Source organism: Heptranchias perlo, chromosome 3 (genome assembly GCF_035084215.1).
Source record: "Heptranchias perlo isolate sHepPer1 chromosome 3, sHepPer1.hap1, whole genome shotgun sequence".
NCBI classification, from domain to species: Eukaryota; Metazoa; Chordata; class Chondrichthyes; order Hexanchiformes; family Hexanchidae; genus Heptranchias; species Heptranchias perlo.
The window spans coordinates 54,521,500-54,534,321 of NC_090327.1; the positions used below are offsets into that span (position 1 = coordinate 54,521,500).

The following is a 12,822-nucleotide window of genomic DNA, read 5'->3' on the forward strand; positions in this document are numbered from 1 at the left end:
ATGTTAAGGACTCCCAGGGCCACTCCCTCCTGACTGTACATCACTGTACCGCCACCTCTGGTCGGTCTGTCCTGCCGGTGGGACAGGACATACCCAGGGATGGTGATGGAAGAGTCTGGGACATTGGCTGAAAGGTATGATTCTATGAGTATGGCTATGTCAGGCTGTTGCTTGACTAGTCTGTGGGACAGCTCTCCCAATTTTGGCACAAGTCCCCAGATGTTAGTGAGGAGGACTTTGCAGAATCGACTGGGCTTGGTTTGCCTTTGTTGTGTCCGGTGCCTAATGGTCCGATGCGGAGTGGTCTGTCCGGTATTATTCTTATTATGACCTTTTTTAATGAGATTGTACAACTGATTGGCTTGCTAGGCCATTTCAGAGGGCAATTAAGAATCAACCACATTGCTGTGGGTCTCGAGTCACATATAGGCCAGACCAGGTAAGCACGGCAGGTTTCCTTCACTAAAGGACATTAGTGAACCAGATGGGTTTTTACGTCAATTTGGTAGTTCCATGGCCACCATTACTGATACAGTAGCAGTTCACAATTCAGTAAGGCCTGACATATCGATTAATGCTGTGACAACAGTGCAATTGGATTCGCATCTCAGACTAAGCTACTGCATTCTGACTCATCTACAGTTCAAAAACTTTGCTTGCTTTCTTACTATCAGGTAGGCTCCAAGCTCAACTTGTTATTTGGTAAAAGCTTCCATCCTAACTAGTTATTTCTAAAACATATTTACCCTGTGTATTTAAAGTAACATACAGAAATTTTCCAGCTTGGCAATGTGACAGAACTTAGAGCTCCCATCAAAGATATCCTAGACATAATGAATTACTTTACACTGGATATATTCCATCCCACAGATTGTATCTCTAATGTGAGAATGTGACTAAATATGTGACTATCATGAAGGTACTTGAATCAAAGTGATTGTGTGGCACTTCTGGTGTGGATAAGATCAGATATATTCATAATGCATATGGAAATTTACTTTGCATAAATAAGTTAATGTGGGTGTAATGATATCGCACAAGCACAAAGCCTTATGTCTGTATTTATAACATGCAGTCACTAAAACTTATAAAATGTCCTTACTGTTATCTCCTGAGGTCAAGCCAGGACTTGATGAAGTTGAAAGAGGTTGAGGTCGAGGTAAAGAAGCGCTGAAAAGGTTGGATCTTCCACTACTGCCATTACCATTGGCATTACCATTAACTCGCACAGATCCAGACGACTGGCCATTTGCACAGGGTGCTACATAAGACATAAACAAGTACTTATAAAAGACAAGTTTACATTAAAGATTTTAGAAAAGACCAGATCAAATTAATATTGGAGTTACTGGACATTCTTAAACAAGTTTTTTATATCATTAGTACATTGACATGATGACTGTGAAACTGGTGTTGATTCTTTGTCCTGCTTTAATATCATCAATATTTAATTTTGTGCTTTTTGCTGGACACACTCGCTACTCGATCTCACATACTAGCTTTGTTGGTTACTACCTGAGGATGAAACTATTTGTAGGAACTTCAGTGAGATGAAGAATATGAAACAGCGTTACCTTAAAAACCTGACTCCTAATAACATTTTGTTTCTGAGAAATGAAAAGTAAATTCTTATTTTCCTGAAACTCTCTAAATGAAATCCAATGCCACTCTGAATAGCACAAGGGCACACACTGGGAAATTTAGGGTTGTTTTTTTTATTGAGAAAGCTAGGTGAAGGGGCCTGGGCCCATTATGGTACATTTTGCTTATGGGGAGCATGGTGATCAGAAGGACAATTGAATCTCTGTGAGTGAGTGACCCTCGGTAATTTTCACAAACCTCCTAGGGGACAATCCAACACTAGTGCTGGTAGGGGACTGATAGTAGATGAGCTGATTGCCCCTGTTGGTAGAAAGTTGTTCTAAAAAAATGACCCCAAGATAAAGAAAAATGAGAGAGATAAATGCAGAAACATTACCTGTTGTTGGAGGTTTCCCAAGGTGTTGCACGGATAGGGCCGGAGGTTTTGCTATGTTTCCACTCCTGGATAGGTCCTGACATCCAGGGTAACTGGCAGTGGATGATGCTGGACCATGACTGAATGTCGATTCTGCAATGTATCAATTATTATATTTTAAACTTATAAGATGCTTATATTCTGTGCTATACGCAAGAGTACAGTAGAGTTGAGCACTTGGAACTTCCAGGCCCTCATCTTGATAGGGCAGCATTTTCATCACTAATCTGTTTACGCCACACTCAATTTGTCATGAGAATTTATGCCCACTATAACCAGAGAATCAGCAAAAAACTTAAACGTTTTCCAGTTACTTATATTATAACAAAAGTAGGGAAATAAAATATTACTAGCAGCTATAGTACAAAGAAAAATGTTTCAATATGATTAGGGACATTTTTAGCCATTATGGAGTTGGATTTGTGGTCAAAGAATTATAGAAAAAGAAATTTTTCACTCAGCTGTCTGCTGAGAAGTATAAATGCTTATGTAAAATGCAGAGTCACATTAAAATTGTTTGTAGTCACGAGTAATAAAATGGTGCACATTGCTGGGAAGTTCCTCATATTGTACCACAATGTGGTACATTTTACTACGTTCATCTATTTCTAACCAAATTCCTTCTCTGGCTGTCTTACTCTGAACATTTGACTGGATAATGAAAGTCTGTAAAGAGACAAATGTCAGTATCTATTACTCTCTGAGAAAGAGTACAGAGACACAACATGATATGGCATTGAGCCATATAGACCAGGAGGGTTCAAGGGTCAGTCACTGGTCTGTGCCGAGTAGGTTGATCTCAGTTAGGGCTGCAGTGGAGATGGGACGTTGTAATTGGCTTAAGTGTCCAGAGCTAGGGAGAAGGAGAAAGAAAAATTCAGAACTTAGGACCAGGAGTAGGCCATTTAACCTCCTGAACCTGTTCTACCATTTAATTAGATCATGGCTGATCCATAACTCCATTTACTTGCCTTTGTTTCATATCCTTGATACCCTTACCTAACAAAAATCTACCTATCTCAGTCTTGAAAATTTCAATTGACCCAGCATCCACAGCCTTTTGGGGGAATGAGTTCCAGATTTTCATGACCCTTTATGTGAAAAAATGCTTCCTGATTTCAATCCTAAATTGCCTGGCTCTAATTTTAAGATTATACCCTCTTGTTCTGGATTTCCCCAACAGAGAAAATAGCTTCTCTGTACCTACCCTATCAAATCCTGTAATCATTTTAAACACCTCCATTAGATCATCCCTCAACCTTCTAAACTCAAGGGAATAAAAACCAAGTTTATTCAACCTATCTTCATAAATTTAACCCTTTAAGCCCTGGTATCATTCTGGTGAATCTGCGCTTTAGCCCTTCCAAGGTCAATATTTCGGTGCCCGAAACTGAATGCAGTACTCCAGATGGGTTCTGACGAAGGCTCTGTACACCAGAAGCATCAATCCTTCACTTTTGAATTCCAATCCCCTTTAAGATAAAGGCCAACATTTCATTGGCCTTTTTGATTACTTTTTGTACCTGTGAACAGTCCCCACTTCTGATCACTGCCAAGTGACTCTTCCTGATAGTATGCAATGTGTTATCATCATTTGGGAACAGACTCATATGCAGTGCCCTATATTGAATTGCAGGTTAACACTTATGATCCAACCTCAAACATAAAGAATGACTACTTGAAAGAAATACTGAAGAATTGGTGCTGCCTGGAGAACTGTACCCCAGTCAGACTCATCACTTTCAGAAGAGAAGAAGCTAGGGTAAAAGTTGAAGGAAAAAACACATTTAGAAAATAATTTACAGTCCAACTAACTCAATGGGTTAAGGGTTCACAATGGCCAAAATACTATATTGTGCACTCCATGGAAGGTAAATGACCCCTTTCACCTTCATGTGGCAGTTGAGGCCATTCCCTCCAAGTTGCACACATCTAATTCTAGCATACCAACTCAGAAGGAAGAGTACTTAAATAAATGTGTTGATAATTCATACTGTGAACATGCACATCACCACCAATGGCAATGTACATGACAAAACAATTTTATTTCAAGCTGTGCACATATTTCTTTTTCTCTCTCTACCCCTCACTCTCAAGCTAAATTAATGTTTCTCTTCACCCCACCATAGTGGTAAGCAATAAATATCAAATATCAATAAACTTGTGTCAAGGATCACAACAAAGCAGCCCCCCACAACCCTCTTTGTCAAAGGGACTTCCACCAATGGCACAGTGGTTAAAAGCAGTGCCAATTGTGGAACGGAGCCATACTGACCCGGAAAAAAACCCATCCCTCCTTGGTCAATGCTGACTTAGCTGATCTTGGTCAATGCTGCAATTTGGGCACTATTGTTCATCTGAGCATCTCTAGGGTAAGCACATTCATTAAAAATGGCCACTTGGGTAGGGTCCCATAGGGGCACTGGAACCTGTCGAACCATAGCCCAACATAAGCCAGTGCCTTCAGGGCGGGGGGGAGAAAACTGGAGGAACATCCTCAGGTCACTGCACCTCACAGTAGGAAGATGCAAGCTTAGTCCAGTGATCTTTTACACACTAGACTTCAATCTCAGCCACACTACTATAAGGAAGTGTCGAGTGGAAACCAAGCAGTTCTCTACAGGGATGTTTGGAAAACTTGAGAAATATTTAGCTAAGGTTGTTTTGACACACTCCACACTCTTACAGGCCAATTTGAAAGCAGCATGGCAGGGATCTGGGTGCAGTTCATTTGCTTGCCTTCTCAAGCATGGTGCATGATGTGGAGAAACCCAAGACTAGGAAACTAGTGAACATTGGGTAAATTCACTGATCCCATGCTCCCAGCAGAGTGCCACTCTTGACAACAACGTAGTGGCCAATTCTCCAATTTATGGTCCCTTCGTGCAAACTGGGAATATGGAAACAGTGAATTGACCCTCAAAAAGTGGGAGTCTTACCCCCTTGACAAAACAACAAACAGGCTTCATTGAATTTGAAAGGAAATGTTTCTCATATAAAAAATTATTCCTGACTGCTCTCATTTGTGTATCTATCACAAAATAATACTGGTATGTCCATGTTGCAAGGTAAGCAGCACCTTAGCATCAGTTAAGTGCCATGTGTTAATAATTTCAAATGGACTGTATTCTAATGCATACCAGATTTTACTTTTGAATCCATGTACTCAGCAACCTCAAAAACCCACCTGTCTGAGAGCTAGCAACCGTAGTACTGTAACCACTGCATGATACTGTGTCTACATTTGGAGAAGGCGATGTAGAACCAACGACTGAAGCAACCGGCTTGGCAGAGGGTAGTGCAGACGAATAACTGCTAGGCGACTGACGAGTCCGGCATTCTAAGAACATTTCAAAGGGAGTGAATATTTTTTTAAATTCAGTATCAGAACTATTGGTATTTCATTGCCATGCATGTGACACATGTTTTAAAATTATATCAAGGCCTCACAAGGAGTCAGTTTCCATGTGTACGCTGATGACGCCTAGCTCTATATTTCACTACCACCTCTCTCGATCCCTCTATGGCCTCTACTGTCTTAGTGTAACAGTGAAAAATAAATTCTAATATTTGCAGTGAATCCCAAGATATAGCCAAAAGTCTCCACCAGCAATCTCAGCTGAGCAGTGTCCCTTTAACCATGTGCTTCCGTCTTGAGAATGGGCATCACTACTTAAAAGGCACTGTTTGCCTGGACCCATTCATCAAGGGTGGATGGTAAGACAGAAATCATGGAATTTAGGATGGGTGACATCATCCTGTCCTAGCTCCGTTATTTGCATGTGGCTGCCATTAGAAGGGCTTCTTCAGCACGGCCTGAAACTGAATGGGAATTATGCCAGGCACTTTTACAGTGGAACCCTGGCGTAGATCAGTCACATCAGAAATTTCTGGCCCTGCACAGGCATATGCCTTCCCCAACCCAGGAATTTCGGGGCCACAGTTGACTGCTCAAAATCAGTTCACTTAAGATCTTTATAGCCACCCAAGAAAAGACACATTCATCCCATCTGTCTGGGGCTGGATTCAAACCCTCATTCCATAGTTAAAAAGGTACAGTGTACTTACAAGCTCTGCACAATTCAAAACTCAAGACTCAGCTGCTGGAATGAGAGCCAGCTCAATCCAAGAGGCTTATATACCTGCAAAACAGCCAGCCATCTCACATACTATTGCCACAGAGATGTACTTAGAAGAAGCACAAGGTTAGGCTTAAGAGCCTATTCATCATACACTCTAACCATGGAAGCAAACACCAGGCTTTCACACACATTCCATCTAAATTAACGGAAAGAAAATCACAAAGGCTCCATATCAGGCATGTGATCCTCCCCATTCGATTTTTCTCTCTGCACGCCCCCAGGCGATACTTTATACCCAGGTAGTACAAACAAAAGTCTATCCTCTTCATTCAGACAAATAGTCTGGGAACAAATAGCTGTTTCAATATTACACTTGTAAACAAAGAAAAAATTGTAAGATCTATCCATCTAATGTTTTGGGCTAGAGTTCAACATTGTGAGCAAGATTTGTTATTCGTAGTAACATCACAAACCCATTCTTTATATACACACTTGCATTTTGCTACAAACAAACAGAGAGGAAATCTTCCCCTGCCTGCTTATAATATATGGTTTTGATTTTTTTTGATGAGCATTAATGATTGAATAATCTAGTTTGCAAAATAAAGAGTTATTTTTCCATTACATTTTTACTGAACATTGGAAAATTGTTGATCATCGTAGATAAAGTGGCTAAGCCGCTGGAATGTACCAACCCGAGAGGCTTTGTATTGAGTTTAATTACCTTTCCAGCAAATCAGTGGTCCTTTTGAGAAAACACCTTGAGAATTTTTGACCAGGTAATATTTTAAGTGCTTCTGCTTCTTCGGCTGGGTTGTCAGCTTTAAGTTGATATGATTGGAAAACTCGGTGAAGTACCGAAATCCTTTCTCCCCACAGCCGATGCAGTTCCCCGAGAAACCTGTAGTCACAACAACAGATGCAAGAGCAGATGGTGAGAATGCTGACTCATGGATATGACTAAGCTTCACAAAGAAAAATGTTGTTTCCTCTGAACCTTTTCAATGGAAAGGATATTTTTCCCCATTAAATCTGTTAAGCTTCCAATTGCAGGAAAACATAGGTAAAGCTGGGGTTTGTCCTTTTGGTTAAATTTGTCTTTTTAAAAAACCGTAGCTCCCTCAATGGCTCAGTTGGGTAACTGCACTGCCACATATCGAACTGATCATACCAATAGGGAACCAGAGCAAGGGTTTTTTGTTGAGAGTTACACTGGTTCCCCAGCGTAACTCCAGCCTGACTGGGTGGAAAAACTGGGTGGGGAGCTGCTCCCTGCAGACCCTGTTATTTCCAGGATTTTCCACGTGATAGGACACGGCGCTCTAATATGGGCGGATGTATTGAAAAGATACACAACTGGCAGGAATAAGTCATACAAAATATATCCTGTCATATGCACCATAGCAACATGGGCAACTCCATTATATTCCTGGTGTGTAAGATTGCTATGGGGATGGAAGATTGATTTAAAATTTAAAGGGCCACATTGCCTTAGTCAAGGTGCAAATATCTTTTTTCCTCAGCCTTGGGAGCTGCTGCCCAAGTTACACTGTGGCAAGCACTCTGGGTCTCTCCTTAACCCTCGAGGCGAGTTCCTTGACAAAGATAGGAATTTTTCCTGCAATCTGTCAAAAAAATGCAACTTACTTAGCTCGACCCCAGAAAATTGGCTGCAGTCAGGAGCGCAGCCATGGGATGGGGGAGAAGTCCACCCTGCTGCGATTTCGGCGTAGGTTTGATACCTGTTCTATGCTGAGTTAGTTGATCTCAGTCAGAGTGGCAAGTAAGGGTGCTAACATTGTCCTCAATACCCTGTGCTGAAAAATTGGCCAGCGACACCACTGCTGATTGAGATCTATTGACCATTGCTACAAACTGTGCATGTGTGGAGAGGCTCAGGTGTGGTTGTGATATCTCCCACCGACGAATAGCCTATCAGCACTCACTGTTTAAGCTTACACATGAATAATGGTCACTTGAGCAGCACACCAGAGCGTGACTGATGCCTATGGAACTGTATCCCAGCATGAATCCAAGATAAAGCAGCCCGCTTGATTGGCACCCCATCCACCACCCTAAACATTCACTCCCTTCACCACCGGCGCACTGTGGCTGCAGTGTGTACCATCCACAGGATGCACTGCAGCAACGCGCCAAGGCTTCTTCGACATCACCTCCCAAACCCGCGACCTCTACCACCTAGAAGGACAAGAGCAGCAGGCACATGGGAACAACACCACCTGCACGTTCCCCTCCAAGTCACACACCATTCCGACTTGGAAATATATCGCCGTTCCTTCATTGTCGCTGGGTCAAAATCCATCGTTACCCACACAATGTCCCTTCCTAACAGCACTGTGGGAAAACCGTCACCACACGGACTGCAGCGGTTCAAGAAGATGGCTCACCACCACCTTCTCGAGGGCAATTAGGGATAGGCAATAAATGCTGGCCTCGCCAGCGACACCCACATCCCATGAACGAATAAAAAAAAATCAATGTCCTCCGGAGAAGAGGGAGCAAACTGATTCTTTTTTTAAAAAGCATTCTATATTCTAAGTTTAACTCTCTTATACAACTGAAAAATACAGGAAACTACTTTTACACAAGTTAGAAAAAGAAAACATGAGTATTTTCAAAGTTGGAATGATTATATTTCCAATTAAAATAAAGCATTCATTCCAAAGCAAGGCACATTTTCATAAGACAGAAAATTATCATTTGTAAATTACCATTTTAAATTTCAACAAAGAACTCAAAGTAGGGAGACTAAACTGGATTTTGCTAATTTAAAGGGACACCATCTTCATGAAAAAAAATGTCTACCAAACATTTTTTACCCAATTGTTTGCATTTGCACAATGCAATGATGTAAATCTAGCTGAAATGCATCATCACCCCAGAAGCATCAGATTCCAAGATGAAAACAGTGCCGAGTTCTCCCACTTTTCCCTCCCATCCAAAAAATATGCTTTGGCAAAACCTTATGCCCCTTAAACACTCAAAGTTAATTTAAATATGCTAACATTTTTACAGATGCGGCAAGTATATGTGTATATTAAGTTTTCAAGTCCATTTTCAAGAAGAACTCCATGCCTTGTCAAAGAAATTAGTTCAGTGGACTAACATCTAACTTGCATCCAACAGTTTTTATTTATTTTCTCCCTATCTGCCAAAGTGACAAAATATTTCCAGCCAATCCGTTTTCAGGCCTCTTCCAACGACACTCTGTAATAGGGCACCAAGATTCACAAGAGTAGCCTGGGTCGATTAACTCTCAGATCTTCATTCTCTCCGGAGGGGACGTGTGTGACCTTCACACAACAAACAAAACCCAAAATTCACCACAAGAAATCAAATCTATGGCACAGTATATTGGAGCACCAGTAAGATGTACTACCATGCTGACAAAATCTAATTTCATTATTTTCATTACAAAATAATTTTCCATTAATGACATGATAAACATAGGATCGTTTTCTATCTAGAAATAATCTCACTAGCTACAATGTTACCCACACAATCCAGGATCATTCAGTAACTATATACAAGAATGCAGTCAAGTGCATTGTGTGTTATGAACAGTAGACAGTCTCCAATCTTTGACAGTGAATCTCCATAAAGGGATCACCAGCATCCAAGCAGTTCCATTACTATTTACCAACATAGATTGGTGGTTGCCTGAGAGGACATATCTATCATCAGCATTCACAGAGAGCTACTAGCATTGAGGGAAATGCCAGGAGTGAAATATTATCAGCAAGATTATTATGAGAAGCTCAGGAACTCCTACAGACATGCCCCCTTTGAATGTGGGGGGTGGGGCAGGCAGAAGATCCTCCCACAACCTCCACACTGGAACTTAAAGGGCCATTTTAAACAGGCCAGAATCCTAGTGGAACCAGGTTCCACCCTAAATTCCTGCCCCCACCCCTACCCCACTGCATTCTGTTCTCTCTGATCCCAGGGATTTCTGGGCCTATATATCAAAATAGGTTTACATTTTTTGAACCAGAATAACTGGGTGGAAATGCAGGGGAAGAGAACCAAGAGAAGAGAAAAATTAAAAATGTGACAGCAAAGGAAGATTCTCACAAAGGGCTTGAATTTAAAAATAAAAAAACGGGTGGGTTTGGGGTGGGGGCATTGAAAATTGCCATCATTTCAGACCTGCCCCCAACCCGCCCATTTCCAGTTTTCACCAGGGCGGGACGAGGGGGCGGGTCGGGCCGGGCCTTAAAACCTTTCAGGGAGGCTTCAGGCCTCCGTTTTTAACTAATTTCCCCATTTCAACCCCAGGGGGCCGGGATTCCCAGGCCTTCTGTTTAACGCCTCATGAAAGGAGGCGAGAAGGCCCGAGATTAACAGGTAAGTGCCTAGAAAGGGACAGCTTGTGGGCTCGGAGGAGCAAGATTGCTTCCCCCAGGCCCAACAAGCCTACCTGCACCGACCACAACCCCGATCCTCCCCCTTCGACACCGATCCTCCGACCCCAATCCCCTGACCCTCCCCCTCAATGATTGCGGACCCCCGATCCCATCCCCCATGACTCATGACCCCATGCCCACCTGCGCCCCTTGCCCACCTGTGCCCCCCACCCCCGCCGTCCCCCTCCCCATCCATGCAAACAAAGACTTACATGATGTCCTCTTCCTGGCTGGTCTCCCGTCTGACTGAGGCCAGCCTGTCAATCAGCCGGTCAGTCAGACAGGAAACCGACAAAAAAAAAAAGACGTCCTTACGTCAAAATTGTAAGGACGTCCGGGAAACCCGTACTAATGGGTTTCCCGACCTCAAATTGACCCCACCCCCCCACCCCCTTCCCGGCTCCTTTTGAAAATTGAGCCCAGTGTTCACAAATTGCTATATTTGCAGACAAAACAGGAAAGCAAAATCAATTTGATAATGCACTTGGAGCAAATTTTAAAACCACTGAACATTGATTGACTGTGGCATCATCCCTTTTGTGGACATTTACACAAATGCAAATACAGAATGTTCATAAAGGTAAAGAAACTTACAGTTTTACTGATTAATGTGCTGTCACACAACCTATAACTTACTGTCAGAAATAAGAGATTCCTCACCTAAAAGTGCATTCTTTCCATTGTCATCAGGCAGGAATCGTTTATCCACTGCGCAGATCAGAATGTGCTCTGGAAGATTTGGAGACTTGGCTCCTACCAACACAAAGCCTGGTGGAATGTCAATTTGTTCTGTGGAGAGTGATACCAGACGCAAGTCTTTGCCAGCCTGGCAGAAACCTAAATCAAAGCAAAAGCATTATTTATTTTTTTGCAAAAAGATGTGATGACTTCAACAATTTTTCCAAATAATATCAATAGAATAAAATTAAAGATTGCTTAGCAAATGAAAATAAGACCTTACTTTACAACAGTTATAGAATGGTATAGCTATTGTATATATATGTTTGAGCAGAAAATAGGCTGATTCATAATATGCATGAAAGACATTTTAAAGCACAATTATCTTTGCAGAAATATTGGGGTATAAATTTGTCTCGAGTGGTAGCGCACAACAGGCAATGGCGAATCAGCAGCCCATTTTACATTCCACTCGATTCTCTTTTCTATTGGTTTCAATGAAAGAGAAAATTGGGCGGAGTGTAAAACGGGCGGAGTGTAAATCAGGCTGGTGATTCGCTATCGCTCGTTTTGTGCTACCACCCAACTTTAGACTCCATTTTATTTCCTTTTTTATTATTGATTGTTTTGAGAATGCATGCAGTGAAATTCCTTTTTGGAGTTAACCTTAGTTGTTTCACTAACATTGTACTTTGCCACTATAAACAAACCAATGCCATCATGCTGAGTTCCAGGATTTTAGGAACTTTTCTAAAGCACTTTTAAAACCCCTTAATAACAGATGTCACCAGCAATTAAATCACTTCTACAATATGCACCAACATTGTCCAATTACACTGTTTATTCTTTCAAAAACAAAAGGAGGAACACCTTACTGAACAAAATGTTGGGAATAACAAAAGTTTTCATCCAAAAGTAATACAGGTTAGAATCCTAGCCTCTGCTGACATTCACTCACAAGCTGCAATCCACCAAACATTCAGCTCAGCTACATCAGGGACAGCAGCAAATACATTTTTTCTTTTCTCAAACAAATAAATTGGATGCTCAATTCACAACAAAAAGCACAAGTTGTGACAGATATTTTCACAAGCCCAAGCCTTTTGGAAATTAATGACTGAGTTCATTGCCCTCGATTGTAAGTTTACATCTTCCTATCCTGGAATATTAGAGCACTGCAACACTTTGCCATACAGCTGTGACAATTGATTCCTATTGTAGATGAAAACTACCAAATACTCAGGTCAATCAAAAACTTCAGTTACACTGGTATGTAGATCAACACCAATAAAGATTACCCAAATATTAGCAAAATACTCTAAGGTGTCCTATTCATAATCACCCAAGTAGCATGCTATGATGATTGTCTATTGGAAGTAGCAACGTCCAAATATTGGACAGATGCCTTCAGAGATGAAGTCACTTATTGCTTAGATTCAAGGAGTGATGGTGGAGGAATCCTTTTGGAGCTGTCCCAAGACTGACTTTGCACAGTTCCCAATTAAATATTGAAAACACAGCTACTACAATGAGATAGATGCTTGTACAAGTTTAACACCATCACACAGGCAAAACTGCTGACAAAATTATGGTAGGAACATCAACGGCCTACCCATAA

The 12,822-nt window shown here is 41.5% G+C and overlaps 1 protein-coding gene across 1 annotated transcript in view; it reads right to left on the minus strand.

Moving 5' to 3' along the window:
- The window catches only part of greb1l (GREB1 like retinoic acid receptor coactivator), a 339,711-nt gene that overhangs the window by 133,292 nt on the left and 193,597 nt on the right, over positions 1–12,822 (minus strand). The window contains exons 5-9 of the mRNA XM_067979743.1: positions 11,187–11,363; positions 6,824–7,000; positions 5,205–5,357; positions 1,979–2,110; positions 1,103–1,261 (exon numbers count right to left, since the gene is read on the minus strand). Of these exons, the coding sequence (XP_067835844.1) occupies positions 1,103–1,261; positions 1,979–2,110; positions 5,205–5,357; positions 6,824–7,000; positions 11,187–11,363 (798 nt within the window). The remainder of the gene's footprint in view (positions 1–1,102; positions 1,262–1,978; positions 2,111–5,204; positions 5,358–6,823; positions 7,001–11,186; positions 11,364–12,822) is intronic.